Source organism: Daktulosphaira vitifoliae, unplaced genomic scaffold (genome assembly GCF_025091365.1).
Source record: "Daktulosphaira vitifoliae isolate Bord-2020 unplaced genomic scaffold, ASM2509136v1 Scaffold_3, whole genome shotgun sequence".
Taxonomy (NCBI): Eukaryota; Metazoa; Arthropoda; class Insecta; order Hemiptera; family Phylloxeridae; genus Daktulosphaira; species Daktulosphaira vitifoliae.
Genome location: NW_026099574.1, coordinates 26,140,193 through 26,163,959, shown reverse-complemented (window position 1 = coordinate 26,163,959; position 23,767 = coordinate 26,140,193). Strand labels below are relative to the sequence as shown.

General features: G+C 22.8%; 4 protein-coding genes and 1 long non-coding RNA gene across 6 annotated transcripts; 2 read left to right on the top strand and 3 right to left on the bottom strand.

The window, feature by feature from the left end:
- Positions 1 to 770: 770 nt before the first annotated feature.
- Positions 771 to 1,992, bottom strand: LOC126901425 (2-aminoethanethiol dioxygenase). The gene is made up of 3 exons (XM_050677854.1): positions 1,855 to 1,992; positions 1,306 to 1,737; positions 771 to 1,246 (listed from the first exon to the last, which is right to left on the bottom strand). Exons 2-3 carry the CDS (start codon positions 1,713 to 1,715, stop codon positions 928 to 930), a joined length of 729 nt encoding a protein of 242 aa, XP_050533811.1. The 5' UTR covers positions 1,716 to 1,737; positions 1,855 to 1,992; the 3' UTR covers positions 771 to 927.
- Positions 1,993 to 2,946: 954 nt separating this feature from the next.
- LOC126901198 (uncharacterized) lies at positions 2,947 to 8,675 on the bottom strand. The gene is made up of 9 exons (XM_050677529.1): positions 7,583 to 8,675; positions 7,369 to 7,523; positions 5,870 to 6,027; positions 5,714 to 5,797; positions 5,139 to 5,469; positions 4,959 to 5,081; positions 4,297 to 4,453; positions 4,072 to 4,220; positions 2,947 to 3,232 (listed from the first exon to the last, which is right to left on the bottom strand). Exons 1-9 carry the CDS (start codon positions 8,550 to 8,552, stop codon positions 3,164 to 3,166), a joined length of 2,196 nt encoding a protein of 731 aa, XP_050533486.1. The 5' UTR covers positions 8,553 to 8,675; the 3' UTR covers positions 2,947 to 3,163.
- A 473-nt stretch (positions 8,676 to 9,148) lies between these two features.
- Positions 9,149 to 10,623, top strand: LOC126900989 (uncharacterized). 2 transcript variants are annotated; one of them, XR_007702944.1, is made up of 4 exons: positions 9,149 to 9,447; positions 9,684 to 9,852; positions 10,039 to 10,277; positions 10,397 to 10,623. It is a non-coding gene; the product is annotated as an uncharacterized LOC126900989 (long non-coding RNA). The 2 variants fall into 2 exon arrangements; XR_007702943.1 differs by lacking the exon at positions 9,684 to 9,852 and having other exon boundaries at positions 9,196 to 9,447.
- A 3,169-nt stretch (positions 10,624 to 13,792) lies between these two features.
- LOC126900781 (V-type proton ATPase subunit B) lies at positions 13,793 to 18,408 on the bottom strand. Its single transcript, XM_050676714.1, has 8 exons — positions 18,211 to 18,408; positions 17,646 to 17,800; positions 16,686 to 16,997; positions 16,177 to 16,323; positions 15,451 to 15,781; positions 14,713 to 14,900; positions 14,000 to 14,129; positions 13,793 to 13,943 (listed from the first exon to the last, which is right to left on the bottom strand). The coding sequence occupies exons 1-8, from the start codon at positions 18,281 to 18,283 to the stop codon at positions 13,804 to 13,806; spliced, it is 1,476 nt and encodes a 491-aa protein (XP_050532671.1). The 5' UTR covers positions 18,284 to 18,408; the 3' UTR covers positions 13,793 to 13,803.
- Positions 18,409 to 18,718: 310 nt separating this feature from the next.
- LOC126900555 (ubiquitin-like domain-containing CTD phosphatase 1) lies at positions 18,719 to 22,807 on the top strand. Its single transcript, XM_050676365.1, has 5 exons — positions 18,719 to 19,069; positions 19,757 to 19,989; positions 20,062 to 20,208; positions 20,978 to 21,136; positions 22,325 to 22,807. Exons 1-5 carry the CDS (start codon positions 18,889 to 18,891, stop codon positions 22,667 to 22,669), a joined length of 1,065 nt encoding a protein of 354 aa, XP_050532322.1. The 5' UTR covers positions 18,719 to 18,888; the 3' UTR covers positions 22,670 to 22,807.
- The last annotated feature ends 960 nt before the right edge of the window (positions 22,808 to 23,767 follow it).

Genomic DNA, 23,767 nt, shown 5'->3' with positions numbered 1-23,767 from the left:
AAAATATATTTATAAGATCATTTATCAATAAACATACATACATTTCTTTATTGCAAAATTTCTGTTAACTATCATATAATTGATTTTCTAATATATTATAAAAATTTATAAAACAAAAAATTTACTATTAATTCTAATAGTATTGCTAGGAAACAAGAGAAAACCTTTTGTCCATATTATTTCAAATAATCTTGTGAATTTATTAATATTAACCTCGTTAGAAATCAAGTATAAAACACTTGATTTAATTTAAGATAGTATCTTAAATTAAATTTTATATCAATAATAAACTATTTTGTCAACCTTTAATTAATAACTGTTAATTTTAAAATTCAAGATGAATTTGGCAAAACAAATAATTTTATGACTATTTTTTTGAAAATGTAATTTGTTAAAAATTTAAAACAGTAAATTTACATTATACCATTGTTTAGTTAATAAAATACAAATATAAGTGAATCTTTGTGTTCCGGCGTTGAAATAGTTTGGCACATGTAGTAATCTGGCCCTTTTTTCTATGATTATCGAAAGCTCTCTCTCATTATATTTATGTACTAACTCATTCTTAGAACTCTAACAGGTATGAACTCTTTTTCTTAAATAATTTGTTTTTCAATTTATAATATTATTATGGAGTTGATTTGATTATAACATATAAAAAGTATAAAATATTTTGTATTAATGTGTTTCTATGTACCGTTAGATTATCAACTCTCATACACTTATAAAAAATTACATATGACTAATGCAAAAACATATTAAAAACAAAATGTTTTTGAATTTTTAATACCAGCTTATTATAATGTTACAGTAGATATTTTACATTATTAATGAGTAAAATAATAAAATTTGAGCACTAATGACTAGTATATATATATAATACAGTTTTTTATATTACTGTTAAAATATTTTATCATTAAGTAATATTCAAGACTTAGAATCAACAAATGACTTTAATGGTGGTCCAGTATAAGTAGCTGTATCACTCCAATAATCTTTAGGATCAGGTATCACTACTAGTTTTAGGTCATCAGAGACATTTACTTCTTTAAAATATCTGCAGTTTCGTTTACCTACATCAGGAATTTCAGTTCTATAAGGTGGAGCTAAAATATCAATAAATGCTGCTGGTCCATCAACTATATCAACTTGATGAATATTTCCTTCAGTTGGACACAAAACACATGGTTCATCTGATTCATTCACAATTAATGGAGGTAATTTGATAACATCTATTATACATTCGCTAAAAAAATAATACTTTAAAAATAATATTATAACCAAAAAAATATATCTATTTATTACTTTAGTTGATTATAGAGTGTTTGCTTAGGTGTATAGCTTTGTATTTTAACTTTTCCATGAATAACTTTTAAAACACCATACATATATGGATGATCATGTAAAGGAATTTTTGCACCTTCTCTTAGAACAAATATTCCAATAGATACATTATTATCTTCATATACTTCTATATAAGTGACTGGTGCTTTAACATGACAAAATATGGTATTTCCAGATAATTTATCCAAATTACAATTCAATTCTTGAGTATCCCATTTCAATAATCTATTATCTAAATTAATTGAACGAGCATCTAATTCATTGGCATTTCGTTTAAGTTTCACCAAATTATCATGAAAAGCTTTAGATGTATAAGACCCGGAAAAAGTAATCAAAGCTTGTTTGAGAACACATTCAATTTTGGATGCCATAGTTAAGAATAATAATTAAAGTCTATAAATAGTATTTTCTAATTAATGAATTACAGCAATTAGGAAATATTATTTATCACTAACATAATACGTTTTAAGACTATTAAAGAGATTAAATGTAAAATTTAATGTGATTTACCGTGTACACAACTTTTTCTATGTAAATGCTTTCTTTAAAACTACTTAAAGTTATTACTTGTTTTATAATATATTTACTAATCTTCATCCAGACATAAGAAGATTAACATACAAATATTTAAAAAGATATTTAAATTTTCGTTATCACAAGTATTTTATAAACATTTACAATAAACTTGAGCAAGATATTATCTTATCTATACTTAGTTTTATCAATCATCATTCCGCCATATTCAAAAAGAAAATTTCCCATTTAGATCCATCTCATGTCATTTATTGTTTCACACATTTAAAAAAAATTTCCACCTTGGTAAAATTTTTTAGCAAAAGACAAAGACAACTTTCCATGACAAGGATAATTTATAAAAGTACTAAATACAGAACCCTTAAAACTACTCTCATTTACAAAAATTTGACAGACGAATTACGAATTTAAATGAAACACAATAACACATCGTGGTTAATTTTTATACAATTGACTCAAAATGAGTATTTAATCAAATTATTTTAAAAGTTCAGCCTACAGGAAAAAAAAACTAAAAATATGTGTTGATTTTGATAAAATCTTAATACAATCCATGCAAAAGCATAGTAGTAAGAATATAAACATTCAATAAAATTTTCCAATAAAGTATTTGAACTATTTACTAACACATTATCAAATTAAAATATAAGGGTAATTTATTGAGAATTTTAATTAACAGATCAGGTAGTTTAAATTTAAAAACCATCTAAAATATAATAGTGAAAAATTTTACAAGATTTTTAAGAAAAATGTAATTAATTGAAATTCTCATAAAATTAAAATTTAACTGTGGTTGTTCAATTTTATAAAATTAGCATTACTAACATAAAAGATTAACTTTTGTTTGAATAATTAGATATTTATTTTTAAAGAGTACTTCAATGTAATTAAATATTTATTGGATTAATATAAAACAATGTAATTCAGGAAATTTAGTAGTAAATGCAATTTATTTGGGCTCATTTAACTTAAATGATAAGGTATATGAATACAATTTTTACAAAAAACATAAATACAACTACTTAAAAAATTAAAATTCACTTATAATAGCTATACAAATATTTTTCATTAACTTATCATTTAATGTATAAGTAATACTAATATTTATGTATTTATACATAAATATTAGTAATTTGAGATTTGTTTAAAAATTAAAACCATATAGTATATTTAAAAAAAAACGAATACAAAAATAAATTTTACTTTTAAAATTTTTTAATTTACACATGTATGAATTTACAAATTAAACTAATAGGTACAATCTAGGCATAATTAAAAAATCCAATCATAAACTACAAACACTAACACTATTTGACAAATCAACATTTCCTTTTAAAGTCTTCTTTTGCAATTTCTAAAACATTAATTTATTGTTAATTAAAGAATAATATTGAAACATTTATTAGTTTATACAAATAATATATAAGTCAGGAATATAGAAAAAAATTATTTTTTAAGTCCAAGAACAAAATTTCTAGCAATAAAATCCATAAAATAGAACACAAATCTTTTACTTTTTTTTGGAAATGAATATTATTGTATATTAAGTTTTTTTAAAATTATTATCTAATTCTTTTACTTTTATATTAATATACATTGGAAAAAGTACTAAATATGAAATAACAATTTTTTGGAAGGAAAATTAACTTTGAATTTTTTTTTATATGTATAGTAATATCAATATGTATATAGTAATATTTACATGTATATTAATATAGTTACAACTTCAGATTATAGAAAATTTTTCAATATTCTTTTATATTAAATCTCAAAAACAGGATTATAAAAATATTTTTGTATGGATAGTATTTATAAAAATAATTTTAAATATTACATTAGAAAAACATGTGTTTTTTTATTTGATTTTTCACAAGAAGATTAAATTGGTGATGCTACTAGAATCTATCAAAAAATTAAAAATTAGGAATATATAAACACATGATTCAAAAAAAATTATAAGTCTATATTAGTGAATCAATTTAATTTAATTAAAATTTAACTCATATAATAGTTATATCATACAATATTACAGAAATTTTATGATTCAGATAATTATGGTATACTACCAATATAACCAAATAAATTTGTTTAATAATTTATATCAAACTCATTTTTACAATTTTTTGACTTGGACAGTTTTTTACAAACGCCGTCAAAATATAAATCCAACATGAAAGTAGCTGAAAAAATTACTTTATTAAATATGTTAGCCATGATCTTATTAGTCATGTATTCTTCTTTACGTTTCTTTTCAATTTTTTTATTTTTAACTTCTGAACATAGTCTATACTTATTTTCTGTTTGTTTACGCATTTCTTTTTGGGTCATTATACGTTTGATAGCTAAAAATAATTAAAATAATAATTTTACATAAAATGTAAAAAAATATTTGGCAAAAAATGTAGAAATAATTCTTACTTAATGGATTTGGGGGAATCACATCTTCACTGTTCATCAACAAATAATCTTTTTTTGGTTGTTTTCTTTTTTCTCTTAATTTTTGTAGTTCATTTAAAATATTTTGCCTTTGTTGAGTTCGAGCTATATAATCTGGACGGTTAGCAACAAGATATTCCTTAAGATACAAAATATAAAAAACTTATTGTTTTATACATTTATAGATACTTTTTTTTTTTAAAGATGCTCAAGTTAAATTTTATCATTTTTATATTATTCATAACGTTTACTTGCATCAACTTTGTTAAATTATTTTTTATTTTGAAATAAATTTGAATTAATCCCGTATACCATTAAGTAAAAATAAATCGTTTTTTTTTTTAATGAAAAGTATTGTTAATTTTTTCAATTAATTTAATTAAGCAATTAAAATTAAATTTCATACAGTATATTTACTGTAAATGTACAAAATATAACATACTATTATATATACATCAATGTAATTTAATAATTATGATTCATAATTGTAATTCATGTCTGTTTTTTATTTATTAAGAAGCAATATAATACATTGTTCCTTAATAAATATTCTATACAATTTCTAAATTTTATAAGATAACCAATTTCAAACCAAAAAAAATAAGCCGATGCTTAAATAAATTTATTATATAAAATATTTTTACTTGTAAAGTTGATGTTGATGACACTGGTATTTTAGTATTTAATTGTGAAACACTTTTTAATATCTTTTTCTTTTTCATACTGTTTATTTGATCATTTGACATAAATTTTGATTTACAATTATCCTAAAACTGATTATTATTTAAACAATTACTTAATAATAATAACCATTTTAAACATACCAAATTGTCTTTCTGATTGGGTTTAAATATAATTTCATAGGTTATAGAGTGTTTAGGATCTATATTTGTAGTTCTAAATGGCTTGTAAACTGTGTATGTACCAGCACCAAGAAAAGATGGCTTTTTATCATCTTTTAGTTGTCCCGTTTTAAGTTTAACAGACTTAGATTTTGAATTATGCACCAGAACACCTTTTTTACAATACATATGGTGACATGCTGTACAAGATGATTCAGTTTCAGTACTATTCGACTTTGAAGAATTTAAGTATGACGTAGTTGTCTCAGTTTGTGTTGAGTTTAAAGTATTAATATTTTGTATAATTTGCTTTCTAAAAATAATTTTAAACTAATTTTTTTATAGCACAATTATAAAATATATTTTTAAATAAAAAAAAAAAAAATAACTAAAAAAAAATATTAATTCTAATATTTTTAAAATTTAATACTTTAATTAAATTACAAAATTTAACTAAATATTTTTTTTGTTTTTATTAATTATTATTAAGTTTATTTTTAGTAAAATAAAATCAATAATTAATTCAATTTCTAAGAATAAATAATAAAACTAATTACCTGAATATAGGTTTACTACTTATTTTTGGTTTTTCTTTGTAGTTATTCCAATTTTTTTTTAATTCTTTATGTGTATTTAAGAATCTAAAATAAGTTTTTGTAAATATTTATAACCAATCTAATTTAAACTGAAATAACTTTTTTTTAAAAACTAACTTATTTAAATTATTTAAGTGTTTTATTTCGTTCTTTATGATAGACAATTGATTGTCACATTGCATTTTCATAAAATTTTCTTGAAACTTCAAAACTTGTTTGTCATATTGTTTACTGGCATCACTGGAATTATTCTTGATTTTTGTTTCAGAATGTTTCTACAAGTATTTCAAAATTTAAAAACACATAAAAACTTTGGAAATATGATTTTTGTTTATGAAAATATTAAAAAAAAATTTTTTTTATTAAAATATATAAACTGTACCATATGGTACCAACCTAGAACTGTATAATATATATATAGTATCTTAAAATTAACTAATAATGCTTAAAACTTTTGATTCAAATACCATTTTTAAAAAAATTTTGAAGGATTTTTTTATTATTACAAAAAAAAAAAAATTAAATTAAAAATTTTATTTTTGTTTTTACATTTAAAAAAGCCATTATTGAACCCTATTCTTACAAAAAATTTTGATAAATCAATAATAATTTTAGGAAAAAATACTCATTGAGTTACAAATGTTTTATTACATTGAATAAGTGAAAGCGGATGAGCTTGTATTAGTAAATGTATACTCTACTTACGTTTCATACATTTTATAAATTTCAACAAAATGATAATTGTATCAAAAGTTATAAGCATTATCAGTTAGATCAGAGATATTCTATATAAATATACAATGCTATAACTATTATAAAAGTTGATAAACTTAATTTTTTTTTGAAATACCATGTTATAAGAATTCAAATTATTAATATAATTGAGATATCAAATTAAGTATAAAAATATTCATTATTTTTTAATCATAATTTTATGTTTATTCAATGATTTGACAAAAAGAATTATAGTACATAGTATTCAAAACTAATATTTAGGAACTCCAGTTTAATTCATAGTTTTTAAACTTCATTCAATAAAAATATTGTTTATGGTTATAATTTTGGAAATATATAATTAAAACAAATCATTAAACATTTGTTTTTTAATTTTATCTAGCTTCAATGAAAATAGAAAATTCCACCTGGTCTCGGTAACATTAGAATAAATTATATTCCTGTGAGGTTTGATTTCAACAAGCCTCCTTCTATTATAATAATAATAATTTTTTAACTATGGGAATTTCTAATATTGAAAGTTTGAACCACCAAGGAGTATTTTGGCAGTTGAATTGACCAGACATTTCCCTGTCAGGCCTCAATAGAAAAAATATTATAAGTATTAAAAAATTAAAAAAAAATCAGTCAATGTCAAAATATCCTTAGCATTCCAAAGATTCTCTAACTTTTTAGAAATATTCTGATTTCAGGTTTTACAAACTTTTGGCAGCTATATTATTTATTTAAAAAATGAAATAGAACATTTTAGTCCCTGTTAAACATTTAGTAAATTATCTAAAATGAAAAATATAATTTAAAAAATCTGTTTAGTCAGTTAATCTTTATAAAGGCCATTTTTTAATATTTAATTCAAGAATATTTTACAAGGTCATACTAACAGTTGGAGTTGATTTTTTTAATTTAGATTTATGCAAGTTTAAATGTCTTCCTGATTCCAATGAGGTGGTATCACAATACTTAGAAGTATCAATACCCTCACCATATTGAGAAGAAGTAATTGGAGATGTAAATGTCATTGTACTTGAATAGTTATCTAAAACATAATCAATTATTTGTGAAAAATTATAAAAAATTATAAAAATATGTTTGTACCAATTTCATTATTTAAAACTGTATTCCCCGTGTTACTTGTTTGAGGTGTAATATCTTGAATTTCACACAAATTAGAGTCACATAAATTTTTTTTAGGTAAGCTATTTTTTGATCCTAAAATATTTTTATAAATTTCTCTAAATACTTCTTTAATTTTTGATTTTTCAGTTAATCCATTTTGTTTCATGGCTTCTATCAGCAATTGTACACTTTCCTGTATTTCTTTATTTTCATTAGTTTGTTTACTGTAATGAAAAGTATTTCCTGGTAAATATTCAAAACTATTTACTCTATCTGTTGTAGTATTAGTGGAATCACAACATTCTTTGACTTCCCAAGATCCTGAAGAAACAACACTTCCAATTGTGCTATTAGAAGTTTTACCACTTTCACAGGATTTTGATTCATTTTTAGAACTAATATTAGTTTTTTCAACATTTTCATCTTGTTTTGATACTACAGTCGAATTTACATTGGTAACTAGATTTTTTTCTGTATCAGAGCAATTCATTTTTTTAACAACCGTAGACAGAGAAAAAGAAGAGGTCATAGGCGACTTATTTTTTGTCAGGGTATTAAGCTTTGCTTTATCAGAATCCCATTTTAATTGATCACATGACATAGATTTATAATTGTTTGAGAATTCCAAATTAACTAAATTTGATAACGAGTTGCTTTTAAGTCTAACAATATTTTGACTATTAAAATCAATAGGAGTTGAATTAGCATTAAGCATAAAATTGTTTACAGCCATACGTTCTATAGTACTTAGTTCTTTACTTTGTGCATTAGGAATTAGGCCATATCCAACATCAGCACCACTATCCCATTCTAGTGGTTTTGTAGAACAAATACTAGAGGGAGAAGACGCGTTTAAAATTTTTGGAATTTCTTGAAAACTTATATCACTATCTGTTTGAGATATATCACTAATTGAAGAATAAAACTTCACATCATCAAACTCCGACATTTTGCTATTTATAAAATTATTTCATTGTTTGTAAAAAAAAAAGTATACATTCTGTAAAAATTGAATAAAGAATATAAAAAGATCGTTATTCCTTAAACGTTATCATTTATTATTTACAAAAACACATTGGTTATCGCAAAACGCGGTATCTGAGGATATTCTCCTACACAGAATGTATTACTAATTTTTCACTAGAAAAACGTACATGAATTAATTTAGTTTTTCAAAATGTATTGTCCATTTATTTAATTCTATAGATTAAGTACACATATTTTTACTATTTGAAAAATATCTCGTTGCTAAATTTATCTCTCTTTTTGGTCAAAATGAGATAAAATGTATATTTTACGGTCAATTTATTTATTTAATGAATAATAATTAAACCGTTTTATTTCATTTTAAGCGTGAAATAAGTCGTCAATTTTACATTTGTAAACAAAAAATGCCTAGAATGCTTACAATGCTGTATCAATGACACAGCAATTAATTCTTTTATTCTTCTTTGAAATAAATAAAACTAAGATGAATTGTATTGCTATTTTAGAAATAATCTTAATTATGAATGAGTGCTAATGAATGTCATTATTAAAATTGAACTAATAGTAATTCAGTATTTTAACTTAAAGATGGTTTTCATAAAACTATTAAAATATTGTCGAAGTGGTGTTAAATAATTGTAAAATCCAAATACTAGTTACTAGTCACGCCACTTTTGTTTGGATTTAATAATAATAAACTACAATAAATATAATACAGATGACATTATAATTTCGAAGTTTAGGTCAGCATTTTATGAAAATTAATACACTGAGATTTAGTTCACCATAAGTTTAACACCCATGATATTTGTTGTGTATGGACCAAATTGGAGGCACTGAACGAATGGATTTCAAAGGTTGTCAGTGGAATTAGTAATTATTTTAAAAACAAGACATGATAAAAAAAATAATTCATTAAAATTTTGATTTTTATTAAAAATTTTTATAAAGTACAAAATTCCGTAGAATTTTCATCTAAACATTAAAGACAGCAAAATGACTAATAATAGCATTAACTATTTTCTTTTAATTTTTAAAAACTTTATATTTATTTAGACAATTGTGTAATTGTAATTTTTTTTTTATATTGTAGTATATTTTATCCAATTACTAAGTTATTCGTGTTATAACTAAGTTATACATAACTACATATTATAAGATCAACAATATTTTTAACTGTTTAAATAGTTTTTATTATAAATATTTCAATACGTTGTTACCATTGAAATCAAATTTGTCGAAGTATCAGAAAGACTAAAAAGGTACTTATCTTGTGCAAATTTTTACTTAAAGGGTTGTTAGGTACGACCGGAGCTAGAAAGTTATTAAGGGGACAGATAAAAAAATCTAATAAAATAATTATAATTTATATTAAACAAAATTACATCACCATATTTTTTTTTATACTCTTTTTATAATAATTAAAGAGGATATTACAAATGTTTTAGGATATCCTATTTATTTGAATCATTGAAGAATAAAAATACAAAGTAATTGCACTACAATTATAATCGCTCATGAGATAACGAGTAAATTTTATCAAGTTCCAGCAGGTAATCGATATTCAAAAGCTTTGCGTTTTGTTCTACTCTCATTCATATTTTTAAAAGTCTCCGTGATTAAATCAACATTCGACAGAGCGAAATAACAGAGCCTATAGTCCATACAGTACCTTATCTTATAACGGGTATGTTTTATTACTTATTTTTTATGACTTTATAGAAAGCATAACACTATTGCTAATTATGTAAATAGTCTAAAATCGTGCTAATTCATCAAAAATGTTAATTTTGTTTACGTTTACAGTCTAATTGAAAAAAAACCAGCACAGTGGGGTCGCGGCATAGTAGAGACGTTGCATAATTGGGTCCAGTATAGATTTAATTTGACAGTGATTAAAATCACTATCATAAGAAACGCCTCGATACAAATCTGTAGATAGTGTTTAATTTTAAAAAAATGATGGATAATTACAAAAGCAACATTAACTTCTACTTCCTTAATTATACCCAGATTAGTAATTCTTTTAATTATATATTATATAATTTTTAAAATTAATTGTTTTCAAATTATTATTGATTTTGATTTTTAATATGTTAAAAGTAATTATGTTGAGCCTACTTTTTATTGTCCTTTAAAGTGAAAGTTTTAATAAAAAAAAAAAATGAATTTATTACCATAACATTTAGCTCAATTTGCAATTTTGAAATTGACATTATTAAATAGAAAAAAATGAAATTGTTAAGATTAATATGCAATCGGAGAATTTTATAATTACTATTTACAGTACATTTGCGCACAATGGACCAACAGGTCTGAGTGCATGGGCATTATGTCCACCTCAATAATAACTACAGTACATTTATCAGAAAAGTTTGAATTTTTTTTACATTTTTATCGTAATAGATCACTTAAATAAAATAAAAATCATAGTAATCATTTCTAATTAACTTTTGGTGTTTAAAAAAATTCTACAATGGAAATATTCAGAATTTAATTAATTTTAATGATTATATATCTAAAAAAAACCAATAAAAAAAAGTTATGAAAAAGATTTACTCAATTGAGCATATTATAAAATTTGACTATAATTGTTAAAATCCATCGTTAAATTCAAGTGAAACTATAAATCATTTTTTTTTTTTAATTTATGATTTATATAGCAACATGTTACAAAAAAATTTGGAATATTATAAACTGGTAGTAGCACACACAAATAGAGTTAAAAAATTAATAAATTACAAAGTAAAATTATTTACTTTTGTAGTTGAACACTTTTATCATATCAAATCTAATTCGACAATGAATACTTTAAGAATATTAGAAATTAATGATTTTAATTGTTTGTATGGAAAAAGCTGATTAAGCTACTTTTTATTTGATTAAGAAATATTTTTTCGATTTTTAAGATTAATAACTTAAACTAAATACGAATTGTAATCATTTGACGTATCGTTGAAATAGTAGGTCTAGTGAGGGTTGGCAAAATAAATCGTAGCCACAAAAAGAACCACATAGTAAAATAATATTAACATGAATATAAATTTCTTCTCACGAGGGGAGACTATAGTGATTGGATCCTTTATATTTATTGAAGTCATTGAATCTAAATGAAATAAATATCAAATTATTTGAAAATTTTATTCTAATTAAAAATAAATGCAAAATATTAATAGCCACAGATGGATTTGAAACTCGTACCGTAAGCATAAAAAATACAAGTGTTACCGACTCGGCAACGGTTCATTGCTTTCGTTGTTTAACAAAATTAGCTATTTAAGCTAATTCAAATTTAAAAATTACTTTTTTGACTTGAAAAAAATAAAAAATTTTAATAAATTTAGTTTCTTATGTCTTATGAAATTTATTCTATGTCAATTAAATTATAAAATATTCACGAAAGTCAGTGTATTGCCCTTATAAGATATTTTAAAATAAAATAAAATACAAAACCCAGGATTTTAACACAAAAATAGCATATTTTTGAATATGGTAGCCATTTGCGCATAGAAGATAGGTCGTCGAAACAAATTTTTTTTAGCTTCGATGCAAAGCTGAGAAGGAATTGGTTTTACTAAGATGTGTATATTTTTTTTTGTGTCTGTTACCATTTTTTCTCAGTTCTCACCGAACCGATTTCTTTCAATGATACGCCAAAAGATCAGAAATCGTATCTAGTCGAAGACATTACCCTCAAAAATTGAAAAAAATTCCCTCGTTCCCCGTAAATGGGGGAAACCTCCAAAAAAATTACAAATTTAAAAATCACTAATTTTCGAATTTTTTTTACTTAAAATTGCCATAACTTTTTTAAAAATAACCCAATCATTATAATTTTTTTTATATAGATGCATGATATCATTACCTTTTATTTGGTATTTTTTTTTTTTATATGTGACCCTTTACTTGCCCACAGGGGAGATTTAAAATGACAACTTTTTCAACTTAATTTTTGAAAGTGTTCCAGAAATTCTGACACTTTTATATATATCTTAAATGAGAGCTAATGTAATATACTTTATTATGGTAAAAAAAATTTCGGACTTTACTATGTCTTCACGGTGAAAATGGCTACTGTATGCTATTTTTGTGTTAAAATTCTCTATTTTATTTTTTACATTTTTAACTTTAAAATGCTATAACTTATTGAAAAGTGTATGGATCAACACAATTTTTTAATAATCTCTTTTACATTCGACATACTTTATTTTAATCAGGATATTAATAAGGAACTAGCAGATCATGTAGCTTTTGGAATAATCCATCAATTTTTTAAAATTAAACACTATCTAAAGATTTGCATTGAAGCGTTTTTTTTTTATAGTGATTTTAATCAATGTCAGATATCATTATACTTGATCCAACTATGCTACGTCACCACTATGTCGCGACCCCCCTGTGCTGGGTTTTTTTTATAGTCCGTTTTATAATTTTATATAATGGAATCCAGATTAACAAGGTTTTACTGCATTATTATTAAGTGGTTTCTGATAGCAATATTTAACATTAATCTATACGAATATACATTATCCCTGGATATGTTTAATTAAATATAAGTTTGGATATCAAATTTTTTAATAGGAATAAATTTAGAAAAAAATTTTTATTAACTTGCCATTACACAAATTTGTCAAGCAGTAAATTTTACCAAGATAAGGGAAGTACAAATTATTTAAATATTATTTTGTTAAAAAAAAGTAATACATAAATACAGAAAATGTCCTTGCAGTGTATCAGAAAATTTACCATCAAATGTAATAAACTTAACTGAAAATAAATAACAAAACAACTTTTTTTAAATATTTTAATAAATATAACTTCACAAAAAAAAAAAAAAAAAAAAGTAAAATACCTACAAGAAATAACATAATTCACTTACATATCTATTGTGAGGGCAATTAAAAAAATTTGATCACCTTATTTCAAACAATAAAATATTTATGAACTATTAATAATTAATAATAATTTAACAACTTACAAAATTATCTCAATAACATTTAAATTCATCAATTATATTCTACTTTTTTTTAAGATACATAAATACGGAAAATATTTTTTATTTATTCATAATGGAATGTACATGTGAACTGATGAAGAATGAACATAGAAGATATTTGAAATCCAATTGTAAAAGTCATTTCTACAAAAAGTATAATGATTTGTAAAAAAAAACAATTGTTTTTTTTATATTTTAACTATCACCTTTATTTATATTATTTTGGACGAGAATCTCTTGGGTAAAATTCAGCCAATGTTGATGCTGGTACTCTCTTCAACATTTCTTTGGGGAAGATACGCAATAACTGCCAACCAATATCTAATGACTCAAATACAGTGCGATTCTCATAGTTACCTGCAAAAATGTAATACGCCATTTATGTTTGTCTAAAACTTTTATGTTTTCATTACCTTGAGTGATGAAATTTTTTTCAAACTTTGTCAAAAATTCTAGGTATAAAAGGTCATCAGGTGTTAGAGCTTCTTCACCAACTACAGCTTTCATGGCTTGAACATCTTTACCAATAGCATAACAGGCGTACTAAAAATAAAGAATATATAATATAAATGAAATTTATCAGTTAATGTTCAAACTTGTTTAAGAATACAGCCAAATTTAAAATTTTGATAACTAAGAATAATGTTATTTAATTAACCCAAAGATTTCAGTAAAATTTAGTTTACATTAGACTTTTTTATTATTAATTTAAAAAATAAAAAGGTTTTTTCGTAATTCAAACACCAGGTTTCATCCATTCTCTAAGTACAGTATTAACCAAGGTTTAATAGATAAAATTATATTTTTTAAAATAAAAAATTAGATAAATTTGCTTCTCAGTTTCTTTATACACATAAATTACATTTATAGTAATTACATAAAAATATTTTTGAATTTTAACTCCTTTTAAAACATATTTATACCTCACTCTCAATTGATTCTTACAATCTTTCTAGACAAATATCCAAACATTTTTCAGTCTACTATTACAATCCAAATTTTAACTCGAAGTCAGCATAGTTTAAACTTAATCGATTGATATTAAAAAATGTTGTAGTTATTGATATATATATATATTCTAACATGCTAATATTTTAATTAAAAAAAATTTTTTTTATTAACATACCAACTGATTAGATACATCTGAATGATCTTTTCGAGTCATACCTTCTCCAATAGCAGATTTCATTAATCGACTAAGAGAAGGCAATACATTAATTGGTGGATAAATTTGTCGATTATGTAACTGTCTATCAACATAAATTTGGCCTTCAGTTATATATCCCGTTAGATCGGGAATAGGATGAGTAATATCTAAAATAAAGAATTTTAAAGATAATATGTCAAATTAACAGTTAAATAAATGTGTTATAGCTTTCATGGAGTATATTATTTAGAATACAATAATTAAATTATAATTATAATATCTTCGTAATAAAAAAAAATTATTTTAGCAATGAGTTTTAGTTATTAAAATAATCAAGAATTTATAATGTTAGGATTGGGTAAAAAATTTTAAGGGAAATCTTTTTGGTTTTAGTTCAACATATGTTAGGTCCAGTTGAATGTATCAAAAACTATAAATTTAATATTGATAACAATGAAAACTTAATATTTAAAATTGAGTAATGTTTCTAATATAAAACATGAAAATTAAGTTGGTTCCATGTACAAGTACTAACAATTCTTTTAAATTAAATATAATATAAATAAAAATATATTTTAAGTACCATGAATGTTATTTTATAACACACTATTATATTAATTCAAATTCTTATTTTATAAAATGTCATTTTTAACTAACTTATATTAACTTAACTTAAAAAGTTATCTAATTATAAGTAGATAATATAAATATGATTACCATCGTTAGGCATAGTCAAAATGGGTATTTGAGTTATAGAGCCATTTCTGCCTTCTACACGACCTGCACGTTCATAAATAGTGGCCAAGTCGGTATACATATACCCGGGAAAACCTCTTCGTCCCGGTACTTCTTCACGTGCAGCAGATACTTCTCGGAGAGCTTCAGCATATGAACTCATATCAGTTAATATAACTAATACATGCTTTTCACATTGATAGGCCAAAAATTCAGCAGCAGTTAGCGCTAAACGAGGTGTAATAATACGTTCGATAGTGGGATCATTTGCCAAATTTAAAAACAAACATACATTTTCCATAGAACCATTTTCCTAAAATAATAAGTTTAAAATTACATTTTTAAACTTTTTATTTAATTTTTTTACTAACAAAAAATTATTTAAATGTAAACTTTATTATTGAATCATAAATATTCTAGAAAAATATTTAAAATAAATAATTCAGTTTATTGTAAAAGTACAGAGAAACAGTACAATCTTCATCACAAAATAAAGAAATTTTTTTTCTTAAAATAAAATATTACTTAATTATAATTATATAGAATAGGGAATAATGCTTAGAAATCTACACTTTTATATTCTATATCATATCAATTATAATGTAAAATATTTTTCTAGAAGAAAATTTTATTTAATTTCTTGTTCTTATTTTTTTTTTTTTTTTAATATAACTACCTGTAATTTTATTTATCACACTTATTATTTACCTCAAAGTCTTGTTTGAAAAATCTAGCAGTTTCCATATTTACACCCATAGCAGCAAACACAATGGCAAAATTATCTTCATGGTCATCAAGTACTGATTTACCAGGTTGTTTTACAAGACCAGCTTGTCTACAAATTTGAGCAGCAATCTTAAATTAAAATAATCAATATGTAGATTATATATTTAAAAAATTTGTGACAAATAATCAGGTACTATTTATCTATTTCAAGTAGTTTAATCTTTATTTAAGAATTTATTTTAAAAAAATTGTTCAAAATACCTTAATAAAGTGTTTACTCCTTTGAAGGACATAATTTTTTGAAAACTCGATTTATTAAGAAAGTGATTTTAAAATAAAAAATATATTATAATATTTATATTTTTAACGTCATCACAATTAAGAAACTTATTTTTTTTATTAGAGAAGACATAAAACCTGTTTAACCCTTGTACTGATTTTTAAGATATGATATTGTTAAATGAAATAGTATATCATATCACTGTACGAACCTCATTATGAGGTAATCCAGCTGCAGAAAAAATAGGTATTTTTTGTCCTCGAGCAATAGAATTCATAATATCTATTGCTGAAATACCAGTTTGAATCATTTCTTGAGGGTAAGTTCTAGAATAAGGATTAATAGGTTGGCCTTGAATATCTAGATAATCTTCAGCTAAAATTGGAGGTCCTTTATCAATTGGTTTACCACTGCCGTTAAAAACACGTCCCAACATATCTTCAGATACAGGAGTACGCAAAATATCTCCGGTGAATTCACAAAGAGTGTGTTTAGCATCAATACCAGATGTGCCTTCGAATACCTAATATAAAAATAAGAACTTTATAATTTGTTACAGCTATTAGTAACTAGGATCTGTTACTCATTCAAAGTGTTTAATTTATCATAATTTGAATCTTATATTTAAAATAGACCAACACCTCTATGATGAACATTAAATAAAAACCTATACACAATTATTGTTGCTACCAAATATCAAAGAATATTGAAAAATATAATAATTTCATATCATATAAAACAAACATTACCTTTTAAAAAATAAACATATTATTTGTTAAAAAGTTTAGTAAAAAAAAAAAGATGCAAACAATGCACAGGATATAAGTAATATCAGATATTATTTAAATACTAATCAATGTCATAAATTCGATGGCTTAAGCTAAATTTAATTATAAGACTCGCCCATTACATTGGTTAAACTAGAACTTTAAACTCCAAAAAATGTATATCTTGGTAAGCAAAGAAGCAATATTTAAAAATATGAGCTAATTAGAATAAAATAGTTACTTGATAAATAAAGATGTAATATTCTACTTTTCAGAAAAATTATTTTAATAGTGTACGTACAACAATAAAAATTAATAGTAATTGATAAATATTATTATGTTATTAATGTAAAACACATCTTTAAATAATTACAAACATTGTTAATTTAATTATTTATATTTACTTGTACAACAGCTTTAGAACCAGAGACTTCAAGTACTTGACCTGATCTAAATGTACCATCATGAAGTCGAAGTTGAACAATTTCTGCATATTTTGGAAATTTTACTTCATCCAAAATAACTAAAGGACCATTCACACCAGAGACAGTTTTATATGCTACATAAAAAATAAAAATAGGTTGTAATAAGTAACTTTATATTTTTGGCCACACCTATATAACCCTTTAAATCACAGATTCAAACTAAATTTCTATTTCTATTACATCAAACTATTAAACACAATCAGAAACTATAATACAAAACTATTTAAAATATGAATGTTTAATTTAACATTATTTAAAATAAAAATTAAAAACTTGCAATTAGCTTAGTTAAAATGTTATTTATACAAAAAATATATAGCAATTTTTAAAAACTAATTATTTATTACAAATTAAATAATCTTAAAATAAATAATAGAAAATTTGATAGATATTTGTTTAAAATAAGTAAATAAATTGAAAAGCAAGATTCAAAATCAAAGTAAAGACACGCCCTAAACTAGTCAAAAAATCTAAATATTCTTACTTAGACGTGGCTGTGAAATAAAATCTCTTGATACGGCTAAAACATGTTCTTTGTGTGCTTGTTGGGCATTCATCGTACCAAATGTTATTCCTTTACAAATGCACAAGAAAAAATAATTAAAATCTTTCTTCAGTAACTAAAATGTGGTACCATGTAACTCTTACACAAACTTAAGTAGTGAGTGCGACATGGATATTTTCCCGACGCCCATTGCTAACAGCTGTTTCTTCTACTAAATTTCAAGGATTTATCATCAATTACAGTTTGATAAAATTTATTATTGTGAATCTGAGTTTAAATTAAAATAAAATCAGAATTTTAACAAAAACTTAGTTAAGATTAATTTATAAAATTTAATTCAGCAGAAAACTATTAAAAAAATAATTTTTATAAAACATTATTATTTAAAAATTAAAAAGTTATAACATTTTTTATCTTGTCTCGACAACACTGTTTAGCTTATCTATATAACCGTTATCATAAAAACAAAACTTTAATTTTGTTCATTAAAAAAGTATATTATATTGTAAATTTTGTAGTTGAATTTTGTATAATATAATTTATTTTATTTGCGTTGTACCTATTATTTTAATGATTTAACATGGTTTGGTCAAAATAGAAAAATTTTTCCTATTTTACTACATTTTTTTTTTTGTTAATATTTTATTATTGATAAAAATGGACAGTAAAGAGCAGTTAGAAAAAAGAACATTAGACATAATAATCAAATGGAATGGAAACGAATATGATATAAAAAACTTTGATACATGCAACAATGTTATAACTTTAAAAGAACAAATTTTTATATGCACTGGAGTTCGTCCTGAAAGACAAAAGCTTATCAATCTTAGATTTTCAGGTCAATTTTTATTTTGTTCATTTTATAATTTTTTTTTTTTTTTAATAAAACTTATTGTTAATTTATGTTTTGAAAAAATAAATATTTTATCTTTGATAATACTTAAATTAAATTACTTCCTTTTAATTGTGTTATTTTTTATATAATTATGTCACAAGGATGTAGTATTGAGTGAGTCAATTGCTAAAATTTTTCATTTTTAAAGGTTAAGTTACAAAAATGTATATACCTTTATTTTCCAGCTTTGATTATAAATGTATATAAGTATTAATCAACGTTACTTTAAAGTTAATTTAAAAAATATAGTTGATCCTTTATTTCATATAATTAAATTATTATAATAACTGCTATAAAATAATAAAAATTGGTTATATATTACTTTAATGTAATTTAATAGTTCAATTTAACAAACTATATAAATTGAAAAAAAGTACAATAGTATTTATAAGGGAGGATATATAAGTTGGGGTAATAAGGGAATAGTTTTAACAAATTAGTAGAAATCTATAAAAAAATGTTCATATAATAAATTACATTTATATCCATTAGAAAATAGAAATATTTGTATGTTCATAACAATTATGTAAATATATATGTATATTTATTTACTTATCTAATGTTTTTTATGAATTAAATTAAATTTTAAATTGACAGTTTATTTATTTAAAATATTCTTATATATTTTAGGTAAAATGGCTTCAGATGATTGTAAATTAAATTCTATTGATATAAAACCTGGAACTAAAATTATGATGGTTGGTTCTAAAGAAGAAGATATTGCTGAAGCAACTGTTGTTCCTCCCAAAAGAGAAAAAGGCCGTAAATGTAAAAGTTGTGATTCAGAAGATTTTGATGAAGAACGCGTTGATAAAATGGATATTCACTTAGCTAAAGTACAGAATAGAGTTGATAACTATGAGGTATATGTCAACAATTTTATGTTTCATGTAATTTAAATTCTTAATATATCATTAATATTTTATTTTTTAAAGATCAAAATGCTTAATGAACCTCGTCCAGGTAAAAAACTTCTGGTACTTGACATTGACTACACATTATTTGATCATCGATCAGCAGCAGAGAGTGGATTAGAACTAATGAGACCATATCTTCATGACTTTTTAGAGTCCGCTTATGAAGTAATGTTTTATAAAACATTAATAAGAAAACAATTTGTACTCTAAAAAATAAAATATTAACATCTTTGTAATAATTTGTACATTTAGAAGAAATTTTAAATAATGTTAATTCAAAAGCTAAATGTATATAAGAAATTTAATATTTTAGATTATTACAAACTTTTTGTATTTTGATATCTGATGGTATTTTTACAAAAACCCTGTTTTTATTTTAGAGTATATGCTGATTCTTGAGTGTATACCTTGCATATAAATAGTACATATTATTTACTATTTAAATAATACATATTAAGTATTATTGTTCTAGGGTATGTATTAATTAAAAAATTGTTAGTGGATATACAACGTATATACCCCAAAATAATACTGTTGATACTTTAAAAAAATAAGCAATTATAGAATTATTTTTTTTTTAATTGGAATTAACTGACAATGTGTTTTATAATGTTGTGGAATAGTAAACATAATCTTATAGACCAAACAAATATTTTTGATAAAGTCTACTATAAATATAGTTTATTTGTTAAATTTCAAAATATTAATCTAAAATTAATATAATTACTTAATTGTTTTTAAATAATGAATTAAGTTTATTAAGTTTAAAACATGTGAAATAGTATTGTTGGTTTTTATGTATTGTGGACCTCAATAAAAATCAATTTTTTTTAAAATGTCAGTACTATAGTATGATAAGTGATGAATAATTTTAATTGATACATTTTGTATTGCAGACTAAAACATTTTTAATAGAATTCAGTTAATTTTTTAGAATTATGACATTGTTATTTGGTCAGCAACTGATATGCGGTGGATCGAGCGAAAAATGGCAATATTGAATGTAGCTAACAATGGTGCATATAAAATAATATTTTATCTAGATAATGCAGCAATGATAACTGTTCATACACCTAAGTATGGTGTAGTCTCTGTAAGTATATACATATAAATAATACATCAATATTAAATAGTATCAGGAATGTTAGTATAATAAACATTTAAATTTATATTTTATCATGATTAATTATATCTATCATATAATCTTATTCAAATGTTTAAAGAAAATCAATTGCAGCGAGATGTTTTAATTACTAATTATAAAGCTTATGCAAAAATAAAATAATAATTATTATAAAATAATTGATTTATACAAACATTTTTTAAAAATAAAATAACATAATTTTATTATTATATTAAATTTTCTTCAATTACCTGCTGTAAAATCAATGTTAAATTTGATTTAATCAAATTAGCTATAGTACACAGCGCCGTAATGAGGGTACTGATTAAATAGTCTCAATGGAGAACTAAATGAAAGTTTATAATAATTTTTTCTTTTATTATAAATAAGAAAAGTTTGTTTACTTTACAATTAGCTAAAATTCTTTAAATTGGGGAGTATGTATTTAAATTTGCCTAAGTTTTCAAAAATTCTGATTACTCTGGTATTATAATTTTCAGTTTACAAGTTCAGATAAAGGTTAGGATCAAATTCTCAGTTTTATAAAATTAAAAAACATAGATGGTATAGACATAATATAAATATATCTGTTAGACTATGCTATAAAATACTTTTTAGATATTTTTATCACTTTATTTATATATTTTTTTTAAATAGTTTAATATTGTAGTCAAAGTTTTTTTATAGTGGCACAATAATAGGAAAAAGTACAAATCCGTTTCAAAACTTTTAATTAACTTATTATAATATTGATTTTCTTTGTTTTTTTATATATTTTTTTATTTAGAATAAATAACAAAAAAAAATTATAAAGAACTAATTTTCAAATTCAATGCAACTTTTTATGATTTTCATTTTATTAATAATGTATCACTTCTAGGGTAGAACAACAGTATGAAAAATAACTGGTAGAACAATGAAATTAAATCTTAATAAATCTTAATTGTCTATTAAAGAATAGTTGCATGATTGTTAAAATTACTGGTTTTCAATCATGTGTTAAAATTTTTAATATATATTATGAAGAATTATAAAATTAGTATTTATGTCATTATTCCGTTGTAAAAGCGATATGTTATAATAAAAAAAATATATGTTTTAAGTGTACTCAATAAATACCTATGACAACTACTTAAGTTTGTTTTTCTTAATTTTTAGGTAAAACCTTTAGGTGTTATATGGGGAAAATTTCCTCATTTATATAATAAAGGTAACACAATAATGTTTGATGATATCCGTCGAAATTTCTTAATGAATCCAAAGAATGGTTTAAAAATACGTCCATTCAGAGAAGCTCATTTGAATTGGGAAATGGATAAAGAATTACTTCATTTAGCTGAATATTTAGTTGAAATTGCAAAACTTGATGATTTTACTAAACTCAACCATAGAAATTGGGAAAAATATATTAGGAAAGCTCAACATAAAAAAGAAAAAAGACATAAAAAAGAAAAAACTGATAATAATGAATCTCATCCGCCCGATTCACAGCCAAAATTATGATTATAATAAGTATTAAATAATATCCTTTAAATTTGTCTAATGTAAATATATAAATATATGTAAACATATTTGTTTAATTAGTACATGCATAATTTGATTGTAAATTTTGTCTAAAAATAAATGTATTAAATATAAAAATACTTAATACTTAAATAACATACTTTAACTATATCATCAGATTATTGACTATTTATGCCATGTAAATATATAATGCATATTATATCGGTGGAATTTTATTTCAAAAAAATTATCTATATTTTATCTAGTTTTTATATAAAATTAAATATTTTAAAAATGATTGTAAATAGTTCACTAATATATATATTTGTATTAAAAATATATAATATGTAAGCAAATTTTAGATCATGAAATTTTTTATCTATCTCTACATCTCGATTTTAAGCCCCTTAAGAAGCAGATGATGAATTTATACTGATTATAAGTCATTTGTGAAAGCCATAAGGAGTCCTAGGATTTATTTTGGTAGATAAATAACACATCTTATTGGATAGGCATTTTTCATTAGTTATATTACACCTCTATAAAACCATCTTAAATTAGAACAGAAAATATATTTTTTAAGTAAACTTAGCCAAAGGAAGTCAATTTTAAATAAGTTCTTATAAACTTTTTAATTATCAAAATCAGGGCTGGATTAAACGGCTAAGGGCATTTCGGAACCCCTTTCAAAATTTAAGAGGTAAACTGTTAGAAAATTATGATTTTTTCTTTTTGATCACCAATTAATTACTTGGGCGGATATTTTTTAAGAGTACCTTTCTATAACTCAAAATGTCTTAATTTAGCCCTGCAAAAAAGTGACATCTTGCACAATTTTTAATGAGACAATACAATTCACAATTTTTTAAAAATATTACAATAATTAAATTTAAGGTTCTTCTTATGCTATTTTGCAATATGATTAAACCAAAGTTAAACAACAGACGAAAATATGCAAACCTCTTGCGTACCTAATTTAATTTGTAGAGATTACTTCGGAACTGTTGTTCCTACCCCCTCCTTTTTTAATCAATGCCTATATAAATTAATACGTTAAATAATCATTTAATAAATGATTCATTATGAAAAATTGCATGC

Excerpts from the sequence above, each read along its gene's own strand:
- LOC126901425 (XM_050677854.1), bottom strand. The coding sequence starts at position 1,715 with ATGGCATCCAAAATTGAATGTGTTCTCAAACAAGCTTTGATTACTTTT. Across the intron at positions 1,247-1,305 it reads ACACTCTATAATCAACTAAA|CGAATGTATAATAGATGTTA; the intron begins GTAATAAATAGA and ends TTATTTTTTTAG.
- LOC126901198 (XM_050677529.1), bottom strand. The coding sequence starts at position 8,552 with ATGTCGGAGTTTGATGATGTGAAGTTTTATTCTTCAATTAGTGATATA. Across the intron at positions 4,454-4,958 it reads CATCAACATCAACTTTACAA|GAATATCTTGTTGCTAACCG; the intron begins GTAAAAATATTT and ends TTGTATCTTAAG. Across the intron at positions 3,233-4,071 it reads TGGCTAACATATTTAATAAA|AAATTGCAAAAGAAGACTTT; the intron begins GTAATTTTTTCA and ends TTAATGTTTTAG.
- LOC126900781 (XM_050676714.1), bottom strand. The coding sequence starts at position 18,283 with ATGAATGCCCAACAAGCACACAAAGAACATGTTTTAGCCGTATCAAGA. Across the intron at positions 16,324-16,685 it reads CTGGATTACCTCATAATGAG|ATTGCTGCTCAAATTTGTAG; the intron begins GTTCGTACAGTG and ends TTTTAATTTAAG. Across the intron at positions 14,901-15,450 it reads TTTGACTATGCCTAACGATG|ATATTACTCATCCTATTCCC; the intron begins GTAATCATATTT and ends TCTTTATTTTAG.
- LOC126900555 (XM_050676365.1), top strand. The coding sequence starts at position 18,889 with ATGGACAGTAAAGAGCAGTTAGAAAAAAGAACATTAGACATAATAATC. Across the intron at positions 20,209-20,977 it reads TTTTAGAGTCCGCTTATGAA|AATTATGACATTGTTATTTG; the intron begins GTAATGTTTTAT and ends TTAATTTTTTAG. Across the intron at positions 21,137-22,324 it reads CTAAGTATGGTGTAGTCTCT|GTAAAACCTTTAGGTGTTAT; the intron begins GTAAGTATATAC and ends CTTAATTTTTAG.